At 32.3% G+C, this 23350-nt stretch overlaps 1 protein-coding gene across 1 annotated transcript; it reads right to left on the bottom strand.

Moving 5' to 3' along the window:
- Positions 1 to 1379: 1379 nt before the first annotated feature.
- Positions 1380 to 21649, bottom strand: Smp_172810 (putative rhodopsin-like orphan GPCR; the record flags this gene model as incomplete). Its single annotated transcript, XM_018789187.1, has 2 exons — positions 1380 to 1436; positions 20354 to 21649. 2 exons carry the CDS (start codon positions 21647 to 21649, stop codon positions 1380 to 1382), a joined length of 1353 nt encoding a protein of 450 aa, XP_018654655.1.
- Between the last annotated feature and the right edge of the window lie 1701 nt (positions 21650 to 23350).

Consider the following 23350-nt stretch of genomic DNA (forward strand, 5'->3'; position numbering starts at 1 on the left):
GTCGTTTCGTCCTAATGTGTGATTTCTCAACAATGTGCATCCACGGTCTAGCACGTGGGGCTCGAACCCTGAACCTTCAGTCTCACTCACAAACGCTTAGCCTCTATGCCACTAGCTGACACCCAACGGTATATATATAATAAGAATGATCAATTTACTGCATAAGTTGTTTGGTTTTAAAACTGCCACGAAAAGGATGGATTTGCATCGAAGTGTAACAGAAGGGTTTGCCACTAAATCAGTGGAGAAAAGCATGAAAACTACTAATGTTATCAATATGCGTTTTGTTTAGTCTAGTCGATAGCTGTTGAATCACCCTCAAGAAAGTATATGAATAGCTTTTACTTGAGAAATGATTAACCAGCTCTGATACTGGACAGACATATATTTGGAGTGGGGTATGTGGAACTTTTACACTTTGTTTAATGAAGTATGTTGTATATATTTGTGTATATGGTGAATATAAAACTTATTTTCATAGCATTTGAAATTATCTTTGCCAATAAATATAATTATAAACAGAGATACGGATAAATAGTTGAAGTTTCGTAATGAAAATGTTCAATTAAATGACTTTATTAAGGAATAAAGTGATTGAAAGTGAATACTTACGTAGTTGGACAAAATTATATATCCACTGAAACATCACCTTTAATTCCTAGTAAATCTTTGAGAGGCAAATGATGTCATGCACCACCTTCGGTGATTACACTTTTTAAATTTTAGACTGACACCCTTAATGAGGTTAATAATATTTAGGAAAAGCTTTCACAATTTCTTATTGGAGTTTTGTTGTATACTGGTCTTAGTTTTGGCATATTTTAAACAAATTATAAAACTAAAATGTCATTAATAACAGAGATCTTGTTTGACAAATTACACATTTTTATAAATATCAGCAATTGAAATAGAATTCATATTCATTACACTTGGCCACCAAAATGTGCAAAGATATATTGGCAAAAGTTCGTTTTAACAGAATGTTTTTTTCATACTAATAACTAAAGCTCTCTTCATGGCAACGTTTATGAAAGCTGTCGTCTTTGAATAAAGTGAAAAATATGCTTTAACTTAATTTAGCAAATCAGTTTTTCTAATATATTGCATATCATCCAACTGTTATGCTAAAAATGTTTTCCGTCTCTTTGTCTTCGTCATTTTGTGTTACCGCTTTGTATAACTGAAATAGTCAGTCTTTCTTAGTGTATACACTTTGACTATTATAGCGGTTATACTTGAACAGCGTTTTCGTATTTAAACTATTAGGTCCGGAATTCGAGTCAGATCATTTATTCAGTTTTATTGGCAATAAGAGTTTCCTTGCTTAGTTTGTAATCCCCAAACATATTATGTATGTCCTAATTACACTGAATCCCCCCTTAATTTGGTACTATATGAATAATATGATCATAACAACGTTTCCGTTGCCATGTTATCTAAAGGAACGGATCAATACACAATAGTTTCACTTTTACATGAATACTAATTCGAATTGTATCAATATATGCAAGATTTATCTTAGCCATGATTTTGCAGTTTATATCCTGAATTAATTATTCGAAAAGTTATTATACCTTTGAATGTCAATATCAAGTTCTTAAATATTCATTTACTTAAATTTCCACTTTATTTTCTTGGTGCAGGCAGTAGATACCAGCGTCCAACTTTCTCGATTCGAGTTGATTATTTAAAGTACACATCCATAAGTTCCGCCTACTTCATATAAATAATTTAAAGTAATTTATATAAAGTAATTTGACATATAATATGAACTATACGGGCGACTAAATTAATGTACCAATGATTTACCTGATTATGCTATTCAATACCATTATTAAAAAACAGATGAGATGTTCAGGGAATATACCAATATTTATTCACCATAAGCATTTTTTTCAAATAGTAAGCACAGATTACTGAAATGTCTGAGGTTTGTGATGCAAACCAGGTTATTTATAACTATTGAGGAAATCCCTTGCGATTATATTGATAACATAAATATATAAGTAACTGAAATTTTAATTTTTTACAGTGGTAGGCCTTAAGTTAAATAATTTGTAAAATTTTGTGAAATCGTGACATCCAGCATCGCCTAATTCATGACTGAGTAATCGACACAACTGTGTTCATAGGATGTTTGTAGAAAATGGAACTGTTTGCACCCACATTGCACGTAAGTTTCTCTAGCTCATGATTTTTGGGTATGGTGACCCATTGGATTATATCTTTAGTATTTCCCTGCTAAAATAACGTAGCAATCTTATATATGACACTTTATCATCTGTAATTGTAATTGATGAGGAAACTGTTGTATCTTAAACTAAATGGTCTTTTGTCGAACTCCTATCAACCGTTTGACATTAACATACTTTAAATGGCTCAACGGCTACATTTCTACCGATTATCTACAAAGTGGAGAAAGAAATGTGTAAATGTGTGAAATGTGTAAAATCTCTCATTTGAGTTGAGTGAATAACAATCCTTCTGAAATAGTTGTATGAAGATAAGTAATTTTTATCAATTACTGTTAATAATTATTATCTGATTCAAACACTTCGTGAGTGTTTATTTCGGTCACTAAACATGACTTCATTTCGCAAGTCACCATAGAAAAACTTATATTTTCAGCACGAATCACTAGATCCTTTTTCGTTTTGGCTAAAATATTTAGACTAACTATTAAGCTTCGTTTTTTGGTAGATAATTAATACAGAATACGTGTAATATGCTTATTAGTTTACATTTCGACCCCAAATACAACCATTAGGGTAGTTGTTGAATCCTAGTTCTCATTAAGTATTTAGTGGTTTATAAGTCTCACTAACGATATAAGGTACTGAAATACTTTAGTTTTTGCAGGACTATATAAAGACACCTAACTAATATGAAACAAAAATCTGATAACTTGATATTAAACCTATGTATATTTCGATGAAAGGTAATTCATTTATTTAATTCTTTATGTGGTCAAGTAGTGTTTTGTTTTTTCCTTGTTTACTTTCTATTTATTATACACAAGCCTGTTGTTTAAGTAAAACTTGTAACAAAGTGACAATATGAAGGTCATGCTAATGGCGACTGATCATTTGCAGTCGTTTACATAAATTAGGGAAACATACAATTAAATAAATACCCTATTTCCAAGCTAATGGGTAAATGGACTCAGTAGCTCAGTGGATTAGGCTATGGTATTTGAAGCGAAATGTACTGGATTCGAGTTTCAGTGTAAACATCAACACTAGAATGCAGGTATAATCAAACTGCGAGTCCCGAATAGGACGAAAAGCAAGTCAACAAATCCGCTCTTATCCACTGTCGAATGTTTACTATACTGATCTTCTTGATCTAAATCTTATCTATAAATAAATACAAAAACATGTAGATAGATATTCATAATAAAGTTGTAGATTAATTGTAAGATTGGATTTCCTTATCTCAAGAGTTGACTTGGTTGTACATCTACCACTTATATTTTTCATATTGACTGTTTGGATCAGAAAATGATTAACTACACTTTGCCGCATTTAAGGACCGTACACGATTAATAACTGTTCAATCACATCTTTATTGACTTTTATAAAGAACAAAAGGCTACTTCTAACTATTTATTACAAATTTACTCAAGTCATCCATCAGAATATTCGAAAATAAAATTAAAAATCTATATTTTGATTTTATAATAAAAAAAACAGGGTTTTCTGGATTGACAAGTTGAAGATCAAAAGCGAAGCAGAACAACTGAATTTTTATTACTGTTCGTTAGACATAAATTCAAACGACCATAAATATAAAAAAAATAATAAATGTAGACAGAGAAATAAAATAAAAGTCTAAATATAGAAACAATATGAGAAGATATACACCACACCCAAAATTATTTTCATTTAAACTTTAACGTAGTAGAACAAAATGGTAGGAGAGTATGAAAAAGCAATATTGAAACTCACACCCAATAAAATAAGTAATAGTAGGTTATGTCTTGAACAAAATAATAGCTAAAGTGATATTTCATATTTTGTAATCCATAAAAACAAAGAAAGAAATATTTCCGTATCAAGCAGAATTTCACAGAATATTGTTGAAAGGATTTTTTTTTCTAAAGAATCTTTATTCTCATCAACAGTCAAGATGGAATTTCTAAAAATAGACTTTGTGAGTTTTATTGAATACCACTTTTTATTAACACCATCGGTGACTTGATAAGTATACGTAAAACTTAAATAGAACATTGTTTTGCAAAGAAAACTGGAGGTAAACTTGAATTTACTTTGTAGTAAACCGTCATTTTTCATTAAAACTATAAACTTTCTTGTTTCCACGACAGTGATTATGAAATATGTTAATGAAAAATAATTACATTGGACTTAATGGAATAAGTGTTTGAGAGAAACCTCTGTCAAAGAGTTTGAAAGCTCCAGTTGGTTCGACATGAATACAAGTACATTTAGCCGTTGACGTATCCAAATCACAATCATTTTTCGAGTCGATTGTATAAGCAATTATTTTGACGAAATAAACACAAAGAGATGATCATATTTACTTTAGCCTATAATCGTCTTTAATTGTTCTGCATTTTCACTGCTCATTACTGCAAACTATTGCGTTGGACAGTCTCTCATTTCTCATATTGATATGGACATCCTCTTTATGTCAGCCCAGACTGGTATTTCATTTAGAAGACTGAGAATGAATGGAAAGGTATATTGGTAAACTGGATCGAAATGTACGCAAACCAAGTGGTTTATATTTGTATGTATGCGTCTGTTAGACAATTGGCTCAATTGTAGACTAACACTGTTCGTCCATCAATATTTTTCACCCACCATTTCGCTTTAGACTCGCATGTGTGCATAGACATGTGGTGTTTTCATTGCCCTGGCTTATCATAGACATAAGCAATAAACTAAATGGCTGATGATCCTACAGTTCAGGTTTATGAAGCTGGCCCTCGTTTTACAGATATTAAGCATAGGCTTGTCCGGGTATCCATCATACAGTATAATTCCAAATAACTTGAGGTATTTTGAGCATACAAATGGTTGTATGACCATTTTCAATTAATAATAATTTTCTTGGATGAGTTTAAATAAAATTGAATCAGCTTGTCTCATCCATTTTTTTATATAAGTGAGAAAAAAACTAAATTACAATCTATTAGTTAGACAGAATTTCTCTTTAGAATAATTCATATTAAACCTATCAAACTGAAGTTTTAGGAAAATTTGTTTATCAGTTTCAGTTTGGAAAGGACAGGAGGCTTGATAGCCTGTGTTAGTTATATTGAGTTTTATTGTTTAGGGGGTGGAAAGAAATAATAATAAACAATAAAAGATGATAGATACTTCATAATTTTCTATAGAAAGTTAATTAATTATTAATTAAGACTGATATTTTGCTTATGCATCATATGCTACACTTAAATTAAATTATTTCTTTGTCTTTTAGTCATAGAAAAGAGATGGGTACTGGAGCATTTGGTCGAACTATGTATGATATATTTCTCAAGAAATAGTGGACATTACATCTTGAACTAAATTAACGTTTCTACTTATCATCGATTCGTTCGATGACAAGTAGTATCAAAAAAATATCTACGAACCCGTCCTGATAAAAATTTTTGTTAGGCAAGTATAATTTTTGCATATAAATTTTGTCTGATGTTTCATGGAACTTCTGTAGATAACAGTACATAACATAAATATTCAGTGGATAAATTATTATAAAAATATCATGAATCATTTACCAAGAACATTTTTGATGTTTAATGGTAGTGTAAAAATTTATGTTATATAGGTTAGAAAACAGTAGCCAATCAAACACCATTGGGCCTAATGAAAAACTCCGCCTGTAACTCTTCTATAGTCACTGCCGGTTCCAAACCCGGGTAAAGGAGGAGGGCTGGGCATAGAGTCAGCAACGCAATCTCGTAGAAAATATACTTACTGGTAAACGCTAACCAGAATAAACAAATCAAATCATTTAAACTCTGTCCTCCGAGTTCAAAGAAGGATTATAACGCCTCATGATGAAAGCCCAGATTCTTCGAAATTCAAGAGGCCCATGCCCCTTCTAACAAACATGGCAACATTTATTATGGGTACATGGAACGCATCGACATTGCATGAGACCCGGAGGACCAGCCAAATAACAACGGAAATAAGGAGATAAAAATCGGGAGTACTAGGAATCAGCGAAACCCATTAGACAAAAGCTGGACAACAAAAATATGGATTCAGGAGAGATTCTGTTGTGGGTAAAGAAACACCAAACAGCTGGAGAAACAGCATTAATAAGGTTCAATACAGACCTCCTTTAACATGCTGACTAATTCAACCAATTCAAGATAACTCTTGACAATAGGTTTTAAGCCCGACAGGATCTACTGAAAGAACAAGAAACTACTATAGAGAACATCTGTAAAAGGACCAAAGAAGCACTAACTTCAACGTGTCAGGAGGTTCTGGGTCCTAAGAAGCATCATCATAAGGAGTGGATCTCTATGGAAACCCTAGCCAAGATTGTAAAAAGGAAGAACAAGAAAATAGCAATTAACAACAGTCGAACACGTTCAGAGAAAGTCAAGACACAAGCAGACTACGCAGAAGCAAACAAGTAAGTAAAGAAGAGAGTTAGAGATGACAAGTAGAAATACTTGGAAGAGCTAGCAACGATTGCGGGAAAAGCTTCAAGGGAAGGAAATGTGACACAGCTACATGATACAACGAAGAAATTAGTGAACTAGAGAGACCAGTCAAAGACAAAAAAGGCAAGCTAATAACCGAGATTCAAAAACAGTGGAACAGGTGAGTAGAGCACTATGAGGGACTCTTGAATAGATCAGCTCTCACTCCACCAACGATTGAAGAAACCAAGATGGCTGTCAGACAAATCAAGTCTAGAAAGCAGAAGGACCTGACCACCTGAAGCAATAATGTCAGACATAGAAGTAATTGCAAACGTGCTTCAAATCCTGTTCAGAAAGATTTGCGAGGAGTAACAAGTGATGCCGAAAGACTGGAAAGAAGGATACCTCATCAAGATATAAAAGAAAGGATATCATAGTAATTGTGAAAAGTAATGTGGCACCACAATATTATCAGTACCAGGATGGGTTTGTCAACAGAGTGTTGCTGAATCGGATGAAAGATTCAGTAGACACCCAACTTCGAGATCAACAGGCTGGATTCCGTTAGGATTGGTCGTGCACAAACCGAATCGAGATGCTACGGATCATTATTGAACAGTCAGTTGGATAGAACTAGTTACTATACATCAAATTCCTTGATTATAAGAAAGCAATTGATAGCGTGGGTAGGAGAACCTTATGGAACTATCTTCGACACTATGGTGTGCCTGAGAAAATCGTCAACATCGTCTGGAATTCGTACGACAGACTAGACTGCAAAGTTGTGCATGGAAAACAGCTGACAGATGCATTCCAGCTGACGACCGGAGCCAGATAGGGATGTTTACTCATTCCCTTTGCCTTTCTTCTCGTGGTTGAATGCATTATGAAGATCTCAACATCTCAAGGAAAGCACAAAATACAATGGACAGTTCTGGTGCAACCAGACGATTTGGACTTCACAGATGACCTGACCATTATATCACATATACACGAACAGATACAGATGAAGAAAATCAGTATCGTAGCAGTTTGTGCGTCAGTAGGCCTCAACATACACAAGGGATAAAATAAGATCCTCAAATACGACACAGAGAATACCAATCCAATCACACTCAATCGAAGGGCTCTGGAAGAGATGGAAAGCTTTATGTACCCTGATAGAATCATTGATAAACAATCGTGATCTGATGCAGATATGAAGGCGAGAATCGACAAAGTAAGGGTGGCATTACTACAGTTGAAACACATATGGAACTCAAAACAACTGTCAGTCAACATCAAAGTCAGATTCTTCAATACGGACTTCATAACACTTCTGTTGTATGGAACTGAAACTTGGAGGACTACTTCGACCATCATCAAAGAAGTACGAGTATTTATGAAGAATTGTCTATGCAAGATACTCTATATCTGTTGGTCGGATGTCATCAGCAATAGTCTACTAAGGGAGAGAATAAACTGGCTTCCAGTTGAAAATGAAATTAGGGAAAGATGGTGGAAGTGAATAGGACATATATTACAGAAGTCATCAAACTACTTCATGAGGCAAGTGATTACCTAGAATCCTGAAGAGGAAGTGAAAAGAGGAAGATGGAAGAACTTACTGTATCGAGGATTGCAGGCATATATTTAAAGGATGAATAGGAACTAGAAACAACTGGAAAGGACAGAGATGGATGGAGAATGATGGTGGGTGACCCATGATTCTTCACGAGGGTTAACAGGCGTAAGATGTGTTCTGAGGGGCAAAGTGACGTATATCATCGTTCCTAATTTGAAACTGAGACAATTGGATAAGAAATAAAGGCAATTCAATGAAAGAGGTTTCCTTTACTACGAGATTATTTACCAACGTTGCCGAATAGTATATACAAAAATTTAATAAATATATGAGTTTATAAAGAAATGGAAAAAGATTTAATCATAAAGTGTTGGGAGTTAATTTCCCCTCATATTCTTTTCACGATAGCATTTTAAGAAGTTTTCACTAAAATTTAATCATCATTCTGTTGATATAGTTTAATCAAAATTGATTTTATCATTTTAAAATGACACTATATGACTGTGGATATGGATTCAAAATTAAAACTGTCACTGGTAAGATACATGTGTAATATATTGCCTTCGAATGGCTAAGTTAGTAGCTAACTATTCTTCTAACTTGTTAGATTTTCTACTGTTACTGGCTTCTTGTTGACAAGATTTCAAAGCATGAGATTTAATGATAACGCTCGTAGATTTGTATTAAGGGTCAGAATTCGTGTTTTTGTTTCTTGGTCCATGAACAATACCCCTTTTATGTGAAATTTTAGTGTTCGAAAAAATTTTTCAATCTACGTACGGTTCTGATAAAAGCTGGGAATTAGCAAATAATTTGTGTATTGTATATCCAGTTTAATTTAAACTAACTTCAATGGAGTAGGTTAAGATTTTTAGGAGAGTTGAAAACAAACTTAAGAATATTTTAGAAAGCACGAAGAAAGCTGAAGTTGTTTATTGTATTAGTAATAAACTGTGGTCGATAGACAATTTGACTAAAGTTGTATAAGTTTGGGAAACTTATTTTTTATACCAAGGCCAATTAGTATTTAAGTCTCATTTGACTTTTCCACAAGATTTTGAAGTTATCCTGGATAACTAAAACATTCATCACCTTTTCTCAAGGTCATAAATTCTGTAGATTATTAGGTAAACAATCAAAGGGAAATTAGCAAGAAAAGCACAGTGTTTGAATTAATCAGAAGGTCAACGGTTAACCCGTTTTTATGAATGAGAAAATGATTAAGCTAATATTTAATAATAATAAGCAATTTATTTAACGAATAAAATAATTGGTAAAGTAATGAAAACTAAATTGGGTATATGTAACGAGGGTGTATACAACCGTGTTATTTTTGTTATATACGGTTGATTAAGTATTGAGGACTAGTTAATGTGTTATCGCTTCTTTTCTTGTTTTCTTATTCATATCTTTGATATACAAATTTTTTTCTGTTAGGTCTATTCTGTGAATACTTTATTGCTATAAAGTGAGTTATAACTTCTAGTGAACAAAGACTATATTTGTATATGATTCAATGATTTACTTGTCAATAAACCTGGCAAAACAGTCTTACTTGATTCATTTTATACGTGCATTATGTCGATGTTAATTTTTACCTCATTTATTTTGTGTAGAGTGCAAATTTCATCTTCATAAAAATACAAATGTCGAAATTAGAAGATAAACTCGATGAAGTTGGCGATTAGTCAAAATATTTATGTACTTGGTAGTACTTCTGGTTATTAATGTACTTTGTCTTTGACTGTCCCAACTGTTCAGAACATTTAATTTATGAGCTTTGATATTTCTTTAACTTAATGTGAATCAATTAATTAATGTGATTCATGTATTCGTTGCTACATATTTCATGAAAAGACTAGTAATAACACTTGATGGTCAAAACCATATTGGATGGATTGGGCTTCGAATCTTAAACCTATTGACTGAAAATCAAGTGCTTTCCCCACTTTCCTTGAGCTAATTAATTAATGTAACTTAGCAGTCATAGATTTCTGAACTTCACTTTGTGTGAGAAGTTTTGAATTTACCTGGTAGATTTTAAATCAATAATCAAGTTTAGTGGAGTGAGTAGTTAACATTGTAAAAGTTACTTACCAGATAGTTGTAATAATGAAATGACAGTAATGCGAACTTAATTTCCTTCAATAATGAATAAGCAAAAAGATTACCGAAAACTAGGAAGCATCAAACGCATTTCTGCATTTTAGAGACTATCTAGTGAGCATTAGTGGGTCATAGCTCGCCACCTGAAAAGCACCATGCAGCTATGTTATTAGAAACAAAATAAGTGAAATGCACTGAATCAATAAAATATAGGTGAAATAAACAACATATTACTGCAATCATCTTGAAGGTTCACTAACACCTCACGAGAATTATCTTATCTCATATTTCCTTGTTTCTTTGTATAATCCATTTGGTAGGATTTCCAGTTTATTTATCGACTGGAATTTTTCAGCTTTTTTTATATTGTCTTACCTGTTTACTTATCTATTTACTTTATCCTTAACCAAGTTGTCTGGTGAATAGTTACTTGAAAAATTGATAAGCCGTGTTCGCTAGGCGACATATGATCATAACCAATGTTATCATATACATATGGTATGAAATTATTGTTAAAATCGTCTAACCGGAGTACTTATATTATCAAAGGGTAATTCTCAATTTATTTATTACATATAGACATTAAATATCATTCAATCGGATCCCTTGATAAATTTAAGCCAAACAAGAATAACAAATTTACAGAGTACTAAATAGACTAAATACCTTACTTTTTGTGTCTATGACTAACATCATAAAGTTTTCATCACATCATTAGGATTGATTGCTACATTGAAGTGATTGCATTAAGTATCTGGTAATTTCAGTCGAGTGTCAGAATTACGACTTCATTATTTTTACTTTGAACGATTTGATGATATCTGTAAAAATTCTCAAATTATTGTGTATATATTCTTGAAATATCTTCTCATTTGGTGAAAAATAATTAGATTTAAGTTTGTTTGGAGACTTACGGGTATTGTGGTGTGTGCTACTGATATCGACAGATATAAGTAGTGTACATCATCAGTCGAGAGTGAAATGCCTGGAGGTAGAAGGTTGAGAAAATCAAAGAAAAGAGAACGAAAAAACTAATGATTGGTGTGGAAACGAAAGAACAATGAAGTCTGAGACAATTGACCGATATTTGTAAAGGAACAGTCAAGTTTGAGACAAATGATTGACATTTTGCGAATTAAGTACTTACTGTATGGTTCTCAGACTTTACTACGATTTTCTGTAATTTTGTATTCGAATACATTCTATTGTCCTCAATTGTGTTCTCGTTTACTACAATATCAATTCAGTTTTAATAGATATATTTTGTCAAACATTAATCATTGACAAATATTGACAACAATCTGTTTCTATCTTTGATTTCACTTTCTTCAAAGATAACTATAATGTTGTCTTTTTTCTGTACATATATCAGAATGAAGCCTATGAATGCATAATACTAAATATCAATAAGCCCTCTTAATATCAATTTTAAAAATATGGATAAACATTGAATAATAATGTTCCCAATGAACCCGTTAAATAATCATTCATCATTTAGTGTGGTTTGTAGGTCACTAGATTTTTGATAATAATAGACTTGTGTTTAAGACAGTAGTGATTATAACGGTTGATGCATACCGAAATCTTATTTTCAGTTTTCTAAAGTAGTATGATGTTAACTTTAGCTATTACTTAAAATTTTAACCACTTATGAAGCTGTGATTTCGAATATTTATCTGCCAAATAATAACAGATCTTTGAAGAAGTAAAACATTTCTAAGATGAAATGAATGCTAAATGAACGTCCAGTCTACTGCGTTGCAAAGGGACCTGAATATCATGCCTACCTTCTGATGAATAAAGAACTGGTGCTATTTCCATTTTCTAGTCTCACAATCATATGCCATGGTTATAAAACTGTATCTTTATTCCTCTTTTCAAAGCATTTATTAACAATGAACTAATGAGCTTATTCATCATGTGATAATTATTTTGCATACATTTAATTTTATTGTGATTCAAACATTTATGTTTATTCATTGTACTTCCTAGATCTAGCATATTCTTTTAACAAATAAAATTAACAGTTGAAGACAGCTGTTCGGATTTTTTCATTTTTCTCAACAAATATTACATTGCATAACAGCTTATTAATAATCACTTGTTATTTAGTATTATGTTAAACCACAATGTAATTGATACATGTAATTCATACGTTATTGCTTACAATGATCTTATTCGTCTTCTAGTAGTTAGTCTGTCGTATATTATCCAGTTCATCTACAGACAATCACATGTTTATTTGAAATTAGTGGAATGTTGATTATAGTTTTAAAAAGATTTTTAATACAAATGATCAAAGAGTAATAGTTTCAGCTTTTATAACCACTTATGGAGTAAATATTATGAGGAAGATTTTTTTTTACCATCTCTTGAAGTAGATCATAGATATGTTTCTCTCATGTATCGACATTTGTTTTAAAACTATCCGTAACCTTCTTCACCCAAGTGCATCCTATTAACTAACAAATAATGTGATCTATTGAGAACTAGCAATAAAATTGCATAACAAAGAGCTAGAAAATTCTAAGTACAAAAAGGCAGTCGGGTAATAAACAAGAAGTTACACAAGAATGATGAAATGAAGTGAAATATCTGAAAGATAATTGTTCATTTGGTGATTACGAGAATGCTGAAGATTAACTCAAAAACACTTGGTGTTAATGAAAAATAATCAATAGCTTAAACAACAGTAGAAGCAAGTACATAATTATTGAGTACGAAAAATCATTTGTTAAGATCATGGTAGAGTGATAACTTGCACGTGTTGATTTCGCACACAAAGTCTCTGTTGCCTCTGCAGTGCATAAGGCATTAAATTTTGTTGCCGCAGAGCCTGGTTGTTTGACCATTCGGATGGTCCTGAAAGATATATCTGTTAGGACAGTGTAGCTGGATCCGACAAGGTTTTCCAATACTTAGCTAGCAATTTCTTACCTTCTCCTTTTAAGGACCACGAAGAATAATGCTATTAGAGAGCTCTAGCGTTTTGCTATCAGCATCATCTCGATATAATTTGCGTATAAAAGTGATATCTCTCCATAAAATATATTCTTCATAGCCAGAGGCCTGGTTATCCCTTTTAATATTACGCAGTTTAGTAAAACATAGAATTCCCGAGGAATAATATTTTTTTATTGATTTGTGCACTATCATTTCAAACCTGTTCGCGATTTTCGTACGAATTCAGCTTAGTCATATAACATTGTCTTGACAATAATAAGTAAACAAAGCAATCTATGCTCATGTAATCTATAATTTCAGGATAGTTACTTAGGAGTGTGAATGTGGATCAGCTTCACTTTCTACCTGCCCTTGCTCTACTATCCTCGTTGATTCTATGCATTAGACAACATGCTGTTAGCGCGTTCTGATTTGGATGGATGTAGTGAAAACCGATTAGAGGGAATAAAAGGAGTTGAACAAACAACTTCTTTCACCAGTTAACTTATGTAAATCACACCTTAGGTTCCATGTTAACAGTTGTTGCTTAACAAATATTTTGGTTATCGTATGGCTTTGACTTTTAATTTACCACTAATGATTTTCCGTAAACTTTAACATACACTGGACTAGTTAGCACTGTTTAGCAATATGTCACTCATCAATCTTTGGATTTTTTCAGTTTTCGAAACTTCCGAAATCTAGCATGATAAGTGATTTGTATCGAAGAATATGGTGACAAAGCTGTTTCTGGCAAAATTTTCAATAATTCTCTTCTTACAAGCAGAGAAAGATGGTGGTTAGCAGTGGAATTCATAATACGCGTTACATCCTTTGCTGGATGTACCTGCATCCCAGAATTAATGTTCATTCCGTGACTTGAACCTAGTACCATCCGCTCCAAATATCATCGCTTTATCCACTTAGCTAAAAAGACACCGGCCAGTAGCACTCCTAAACATCAATGAGAGAACTCAAACATCTAACACAAATGAATTATTTTCTTGTTGGAGCATAAGTTTAACTCTTCCTAACAAACATTTAGTGAACAACTTAATACAGTGATCACAAGATACATCGACTGATAGTATGTACACATGACACATACAGTTTTCATGTTAAAGATGGGAGAATCCATTCAGTGGAATTTAAGTGCAATAGTAAAAACTTAAGTTTAGGGTTTCCAGCTAGTTTCCTCAGCTATCTAACATAGTTCATCAGTTATTGTATTCAGTGTTTCAAAACATTCAAGACAGAAAAAACCAGTTTCTAAGCAGATTTCAAATCAGTAATATACCGAATATCAGCTCGGTATTCTCTTGACATTGTGAAGAGCCTTTCGCCAATTCACATCTGAACTCGTACCTGACCTTTCGATGGATGAGAAGTACTCAACTATCCGAACTTGAATGAGCCAGCTGCCTAATTTTCTCCAACTTGATTAGGTTAATCTATATTAGATAGTGTGAGATGGTTGATTACTAATTATATTATCTGAAACATATTCATTTTATAAACTAAAACGTCAACCTGAGTGGCGAATCGATATCGCGTCTAAAACAGTTAAGTTATGATAGGACTTTCGCGGGGCATTTGATTTTAATCTTAGTGGAACTTAAATTGTATTTACTTTCGTTATCATCCCTATACATAAAAATTTACCTGCAAGACTATCTTAATTAGTCTTATTTATATCTATTATCCCCAAGATCCTTCTCAGAAACAAAACTTTATCTTATAATTTACTTGTAAACATAACTTCTTTGATGGAGTAAACATGAATGGAGAATGGACCTCATTCATAACTGATTAGTCAAATTTTAAGTACTAGTTTGCTGAACTGTCTTCCCACGGACTTGATTTAAAAATATCACTTCAGTTGACATATTATTTTAAATCGATCTAACTCAAAGTATAAATGAATTCCAGCACAATACTCGTATGCTGATAAATGATCAGGGCATTGTTATTCTATAAGTCTGGTTTTTCATAACGCCATAATTAAGGTTGATTTTCACCAATATATCTGAAACTGGTAGTATCGAGTTAATTCTTAAAGTGGGACTCGATAAGTTTTGTACAAAAAGTCATATATATTTTACTTTTTCTTGACTGATGGAGGATAGAGAAAATAATTTCGGATTAGGATGTTAGAGAGCTTATGTACTCTAAAGAATGTGAAGTTAAGTCCCGTCACAGCTTACATTGGTATGTACTGATAACAGGTTGCTGAAATATTTTCATATTCTGGGTTGTTTCTAAAAATCGAGACGCTTGTCAGGTATTCTCATGTCAGTGAAGATTAAACCACTCAAAATTAGTAAGTTATTTTGAAATTACAGTTGCTTTTCTATGTTAGACAAACCAGACCCTATATCCGATTGATCGTTGTAAAACTGTCCTAATACTGATTTGTGATTTATATTCTGAATTAATGATCAGAGACAAAGGGAGTTGTAGAAAATTGGCCACATAGATAAATTATGGTTGAAACTAGTCCCATTTGTTTTCATCCATAGGTTTCAAACGATTGATTTACCTAATAATATTCTCATATCGGTTCGAGTACGAACTTCTAATCCATAAAGTTGGGTTTTCATTCAATTACTTTTTCATATAGGCTTTGGTTTAAGGGTTGTCATATATTATTAATTTATTTTGTTGTACTCAACAAATAAAGGGAGTAGTACGCTGGTCATCATTAAGTATACTATCGTTCCTTCAAGTTAAATCTAATTGGTTACAAATTTTACAGCAGTGGCATCGGTCACTTTGTTACTGTAGTATTATTTACAGAACAGCAGATTATTCGAGAAAAAGTTAAAAACATATCTGAATAACGGTATTCGGGTCTACAGAATTAATCTTTTCATTTTCTCTCCGATCTTAATTTTTTCTCAATTAGGATACTGACCTGAATTGCATAACAGCTCACTACTTAGTTTATCCTTCGGAATGTCAACGTTGCGGCATTCTATTAACGATTTAAATATGTTGCCAACTGACGGTAAATGGCCACGATTTGTGAATATGTCAGTTAATATTATGCGTTGTTTTATCATTTGATTTAAGCGTGTAACAAACCTAAATTTTTAACAGATTGATGAATCCAAAATAGATACCTGTTCGTTACTTTTTTTGATTTTCAAGCTTAAACTTTCGAAAATGTTCTCAGCTGATAAATTTGTCCGGATTAAATGGACACACTACTCATTTATTGATATCAATATACCATTGAATCAGATTCAGCTTTGATAAGTGAAATAAATTATGTAGAGGCTTAGTGACAAGAAAGTTTCAGTTCACGAGCGTATCTCCTGTTTATCAGCAACCATTTAATGGAACCCCAGAGACATCGATTGATCTGCATTTAATTTTTCGAAAACATATTCATGTTGGATATTATCAATAACGGTGCGATTATTCCTTCTCAATAAACTATATTACCCCATAATTTCCTACATATTCACCTATCCTGATTTTCACATCAGTTGTTTGACATGTATCGCGAAATCCTTTAGATACAAATATGTGACCTCTAGGGAGATGTAAGTCAGTTTACACATATATGATTCATCTGTCTTAACATTCATTAGTTTTTCCCATTTGTTTGTTGAAGATATATCGACGTCGCACTCAAATCTTTTGAAAATTCCGCCCGACTTTGACCCGATACTTTTATACTACCTTTATCTGAGAGAAATACATTGATCCAGCCATATGCATTTTGTTGAATTACTGTAGATGATGTTTAAATAAACAGTTATCATACAGAGAAAGGTCAAATTATACGAAAGTTTCAAAACAGGTGAATTACATCAATAGGCTTGATTCATATTTTTTTCAAGGTCATTGACATTTATCATGCGCAAATAGAGAAAACAAAAAAAGTTTAGGTTATTCACCGTTAGGACACATGGATTGTGGCTAGCAATGAAAATGTATTTCATCCTATTTTGATATTCCCACTGTACGTATTAGTTTAAACTCCAACGAAGACCCACTAAACTATTGAGTCCATATGGCTACTAACTTGTTTACCAAATATGATCTTCATTAATGTTTGCGATATCTCGTTGTTGGTATTTAGGATTGATATTTTATCAATCTTTGTTGTTATTTATAAACGTTTGGGACTATTTCCCGTTAGCTTTATTTGTTTTCTGTTTTTTTTGTTGACATCAAACTTATCATTGATTTCGTTCGGCTAATCATTCGGTGTTTGAAAACTAACAGAACAATCTGTTTTTATTATTATTATTAGTGATAAACTACTTTATTATCTGAAACGAGATATCCTTCAAGGAAACGTTTTTAGTGATACTCATAGCTAAGTAAAATCAGGTGGAATCTGATCAAGTGGCTGTGTGATTTATCTTGTTTTCTATCTAAAATTAATGTGTTGTCTGCTAAGCAAGTACTAGGTCTGTTGAGCAATGTATGAATATTCCAAATTTTTAATTAGATGTTTGCAATTTCGTCTGGGCTAACATGCTTTTATGGTCATGTAAGGCTTTTAATTCATAGCTACGTTGCTTAAAATTTTCTCAATAAGATGGTGAGTTAACAATTCGGTTGCACCGTTTTATAGGCTTCAATTTAGTTACTCTATTAGTATGGTGTAACTGAGCTCATTTGTAATGAAACAGCCTACTGATAGTGTCAGATATTAAATGTAACTGACTTCTATTTAATATCTTCTATAAAAGCATACCTATTCTGAATTGGCTCAAAATAACAAATAATTTGTACACAGCTCAACGGTTCTGTACTAAACAGTGGGTTTTATCGTTATTAAGGTGAAATGAAGCATGCACTGTGAATGTTATTCGTTCATAAAATATTAGAAAGTAAAAATATTTCAAGACAATCTCAACGATTATCTAGAAACAAGATGAAGCCATACTATAATATTTTAGGTTTTTTCTATAGCGTAAGGATACATAAAGCATATGATTTTCTATGATAATAAATAACAATTTCAGTGAAAGATTCTGTTCCATCTTGCATTTTAACAGTAATATTTGTTTAGGAAAAGATATTTACTAAAAACCATCAAAAATCAGCCCATTAACATATGATGAATCATAATTTACCACTTCATATCACGTTTCTGGTTGATAATGACAAAAATAGTGTATAATTAGCTTCGGTATTCACTGGATCTATTCTAAAATCGAACCACTTCAGTAAATAATCATCCTGATTTTATTTAGAATTAGCCTTGAGATGAATACTTGTAATTTATATAAGGGAAATGTAACCGTTGAGACCAACAAAGTCAAAAGTCAGATAAATATGAAACAATGACATCGGATGTTAGTAGCATTGCAGTTTAGTTAATTAAATCTGTTAAACATGGTCCACTGTATTCCACTTTATGGGGAATGGGAAACACTAGAGACCCTAGATCGTGAGCTCAATCTCATATGAAACCATAAGTCCTTACTATTACTTTTCTTAGATAATAACAAAACGATGGCACACTGAATCATAGTGCGTAACATTGTTTCTTTAATTGTAAGTCATTTCCTGAATACTATCTTTAAATTAAAACAAATACCTATAAGTATAAATGAAATGTGACCAAGTTTAGTTCCAAGCAGGCAAGTTCAGTCTCAAGACAAAATACGCAATCGATTTTGAAATACTTTTTTCATAATTTTAGATTTATGAATAATACAGAATATACAATGGAACGACATATTATTATTGTTATTGTTATTAATGTCATTATTATTATTATGCAAATTCGAATTGAGCACAGGTGAGGAAGTCATCGTCTTTGTTTGTTTCCTGGAAATAGTTTGACAAAATTAAACACGTAGCTAATAAATGAGATGAAGATATAACGAAGTTACTATTCCTCGCACAGATAGTTTGTCTTACAATTTCACAATGACTTAAGTATATACCTAGAAAATGGTTCAGTTTGTTAAAGTCATTATTTATTCAACAGTTCTTTTAAGAGTGGTAATAATTAAGTCACTTTTCAAAAAAAACATTACTAAAACAGTTTAATCTTGAAAAATAGATTGGTATTCTATGTTTGGTGCCTTACTATTATTAGCAACAAAACTCTTTGTAAAATATACCCAGAAATCTAAAGGTGAATGTATGTTGATGATGATTTAATTTTATTCTAATTTTCAGTTTGATGCACTTTGAACAGGTAAAGTATAAGAGTTATTTGTTTGTTCACCATTCACGTTATCGTTCTCGACAGTAACTTTATTAACATTGTTTACCGAATAGTTAAGATTTCCATAGTGTTTATAAATATTTTGATCATTAGAAACTGGTGGTACTACCCCTAGGGTTTCCAATGTATTTGTTGTCGTGTTATTCAAACAATGAGGATTATTCTTACTACTTGTACTACTACAGGGTTTTAATAAACATGATTTACTTTCTGGTAATGAAGCATAACCTCCAATAACATGTGCACATTCGGGACAGATTGTTAACCCTCTTAAAGAACTAGCCAAAATGGATGCGTTCATTAGATATTTATAATGGGCTTCATGAAAACCAATACAGTTGCAAGATATTTTATCTGAAATTGACGAATTGATGCATGGTATCGGACATGTGTGTATACCAAGAAAATCATCATTGATACTACACGAAGGATTAATGATGTTTGGAGATTTAATGTTCAGTGTTTGACTTTGTGTACTCTTTGAACGTTTACGATTTAAACGACAAAATTGTAGTTTTACTGAATTCCGAATCCGTTTATCATTTTCATTGCTGTTATTGTTATTGTAAATAATAATTTGATTGTTATTGGTGCTGGAAGTGTGACCAAGTTTACATTGATTTTCGTTATGTTGGCAGTTAGAAGTTGGAACGACTTGAGGATGAAATTGTTTATCTAAATTATCAGCTAACTTCCTGCGTAGCTCATTTGTTCGTGTGTCTGAATTCCACGAAGAATCTTTTGGATCTGAGCATAGAATTTTTAAAATGTCTGGACATTTATATTCACGTACATTTCTATAAAAACGTTGGAAAAGACGTTTAGTCGTACGACGAAACGTTGTAGAAACTAGAAAGTAGAGGAAAAAGTTCGATGCGCATCCCAACAATTGAACTACATTAGTCCATTCTACCGTTAAATTTAATGTCATATATAGTATACGAGCATTTCTGTCATGGCGAACAAGCGAACCCATTTCACTCATTACTTGGAGACAAGCAAAATGTACAATACCGAATGGTGCAGTGAAGAGTAGAAATGCTATGATAACCGCAAGTAGTAATGGAGTGACACGATTTGTGGCTCTTTGTTGTAAACGCTGAGCTGATGCTTTGCCTTGTGAATTCGTACGCCAGCTACCAGTACCTATATGTTGTTGATGTGTGTTATTCGAATCTCTTTGAAAATAATGAAGATAACGTTTTTGTAGTCTTGTTTGTGTACTGGAGTGTTCCTGAGTCACATTATTATTATTACATTTATCAAATGTTTTGTGCGAATCATATGTATATGATTTTCTGCATGCGTCGCTCTGACGACAAGCTCTAATCACTGAGACATTGGTTATGACTACACCGATGAATGGACCGATATTTGTCAAGATTATTTGAGTAACAGTATATGCTATTCGTATACTCTCAGTCTTCCAGATTTCACGTTCAATAACAAATATAGTCACTGGACTATGTTTTTCGGTTTTACTAAAATTTGTTCTGCTTGTGTTTGTTGGATAACTCCTTCGGTGGGTTTGTTGTTCTGGTTGTTGGATCGTCGAATTTAACATTCTTTTATGACTAACCTTTTCTTCACTATATGTATATGTTAAAAATGATGGAATATGAAAAAGCAATGCCAGCAAATATAACAGAGTAATAATATGTAACATATGACGTGATGTAAGACATGCACGAGAGGCTAAAGGTCGACAAACTACGAGGTAGCGTACAATACTCATTAGCAGTACCATCCAAACACTAACTGTTAGGAAATATGTCACAAGCCCAGGGCCATAAATAGTGTAATAAAGCATAAAATTGTGACTTGTATAACGTCGTTGAACATAGCCCAATGGTAAAGATGTTAAACAAACAAGAAAATCAGCCAATGCTAGACCAAGTAAGTTTACACGTGCTGTACATTCACCTCCAAATGTCACTTGAGATGTTGGATAAACATGTAAGACAAGAAAATTTAAACAGTTTCCAATTATTCCTATGCATCCTATGAGTAAGGATAGAACAGGTAGTATAGTAAACTGTATACGTGCCCATTCAAGTGAATCGGTTGAGTTAGCCATATATTTAGTAGACTTAGCTGATTGATTATTTGTTTTTATGAGTACTGTAGTATTTATTGACAATAAAGGATTTGATCCGTTCTCTATATTGTTAATAATGTTACTACTTGGATGAAATGAAAAACTCAACATGATCATCTGTACCAAAATCAGATTTAAAATATTTCTGAGTGCCCTTGGACTTCTGTAAAACAAAAGAAGACAGGGGACTCAATTAAAATCTCAACTAATAAAATAATAATTTTGAGAATAAGGACGCATTATATTTTTATTCAAAGAGTATGTATATAATATGTAGATATTTACAATATTGCAACGGGTTTCTATCATTAAATACAATTGGATGTATTCCCATCTAGTCGTATCAATTTCTTTTTTATATACTTACTCATCGAAATTAAAATTACAGATGCGGTAGAACATGCCTAGTGACCAGTTTAGATTTATGTTGGCGATAATAGCATAATACATTCCTCATCTTTGATGGGAATATTAGTAAATTTCTCTTCATTTATCCAGATGATGATTATGATACAGTTTGACAAAAACATAAAAGGCCCAAATAATTTGTTTTTCACTAAGGATACTTTTAAGTGCAATTCCTAAGATATGTGTTTCACACTTTAAATCATCTTGCCACTAGCTAAACATTCATAAGTTCCAACCCTAAAATCTGAAAAAAGTAATTGTGCTGTCATTTTGAAATAGATTTTTCCAATGATCATTAGTTCAATAAAGACTCATTAAGTAATTTAAAATATTTTAAAATGTAAGAAAAAGATACATAAGGTGATTTTCGAATACTACTTTGATGAACATTACTTACTGTATTGAACAACAATAGAATGAAAGAAAGAATAGAATGAAAGGTAAAATGCTAAATTGAAAATCCCTTTTTTGAATTGAATTTGTCACGTTACAGCTTATAAATGAGAACATTTATATATAAATATAAAAGGTCAACTAGACTGGAAATGGTGGGTAAGAGTAGACAAGGATAATAATAATGATGAAAATAATGTGAAAACAATTTGAAACCTAATCACTCTGGATAATAAGCATATAATACCAGGGTAGGTTTAAGGTGAGAACAAAGTGTTTTTGAATATACAAAGGGGTTTGAATTTTCGTATGGCTAAGGCTTCAATAAACCTCAGTATACGCCCTTTTACACTTTTATACAATACAGCAAAAGCCGAGTTAAGATCAATCTTATGACCTGTTTCGATTATATGTTTGGCAATAGAGGATGATGGATGTTTATCCTCCACTCTTATTGGGTCCTTTGATTCTATTTGTTTCTGCAACCATTTTGGTGCATGTTCACACACCCTAATTTTCAGATCATGATTGCTCCTCCCTATGTATGTGCGACCACACACACATTCAAATTGATAAACGCAGTGGGATGTGACACAATTGTTTTCAAGTCTTTTAGGTTTTGAATGAAGCACGGACCTCATTCTTTCTTTGATAATGACCTTCGCTGCACAATACGTTTTGTTGATGACTGATTTAAGCCTTTGTTTCAATAAAAGGCTATTTGAATCCCCTCTAAAGGTGATGTAGACAGGCTTTTTTTCCACAAATGTTACAATAGGTCTCACTGTGCCATGAATTTTCCATCTATTGATAAATTTAGGTGGACAATCATTTTGCTAGAATAAAACTCCAACTTTATCTATCATGACTGATATAATAATTTATGTCAAATGTTTCATATCATTTTTCATTTCTCATTGAAGGGATCTACATGTCCTGTTGGCCAAGTCCGCAAATTTATTCTAAACCACGTTTACATATTTATTTTAAACATAAAACATACATATTTAG

The sequence above is a fragment of the Schistosoma mansoni genome, chromosome W (assembly GCF_000237925.1).
Source record: "Schistosoma mansoni strain Puerto Rico chromosome W, complete genome".
Classification (NCBI taxonomy): domain Eukaryota; kingdom Metazoa; phylum Platyhelminthes; class Trematoda; order Strigeidida; family Schistosomatidae; genus Schistosoma; species Schistosoma mansoni.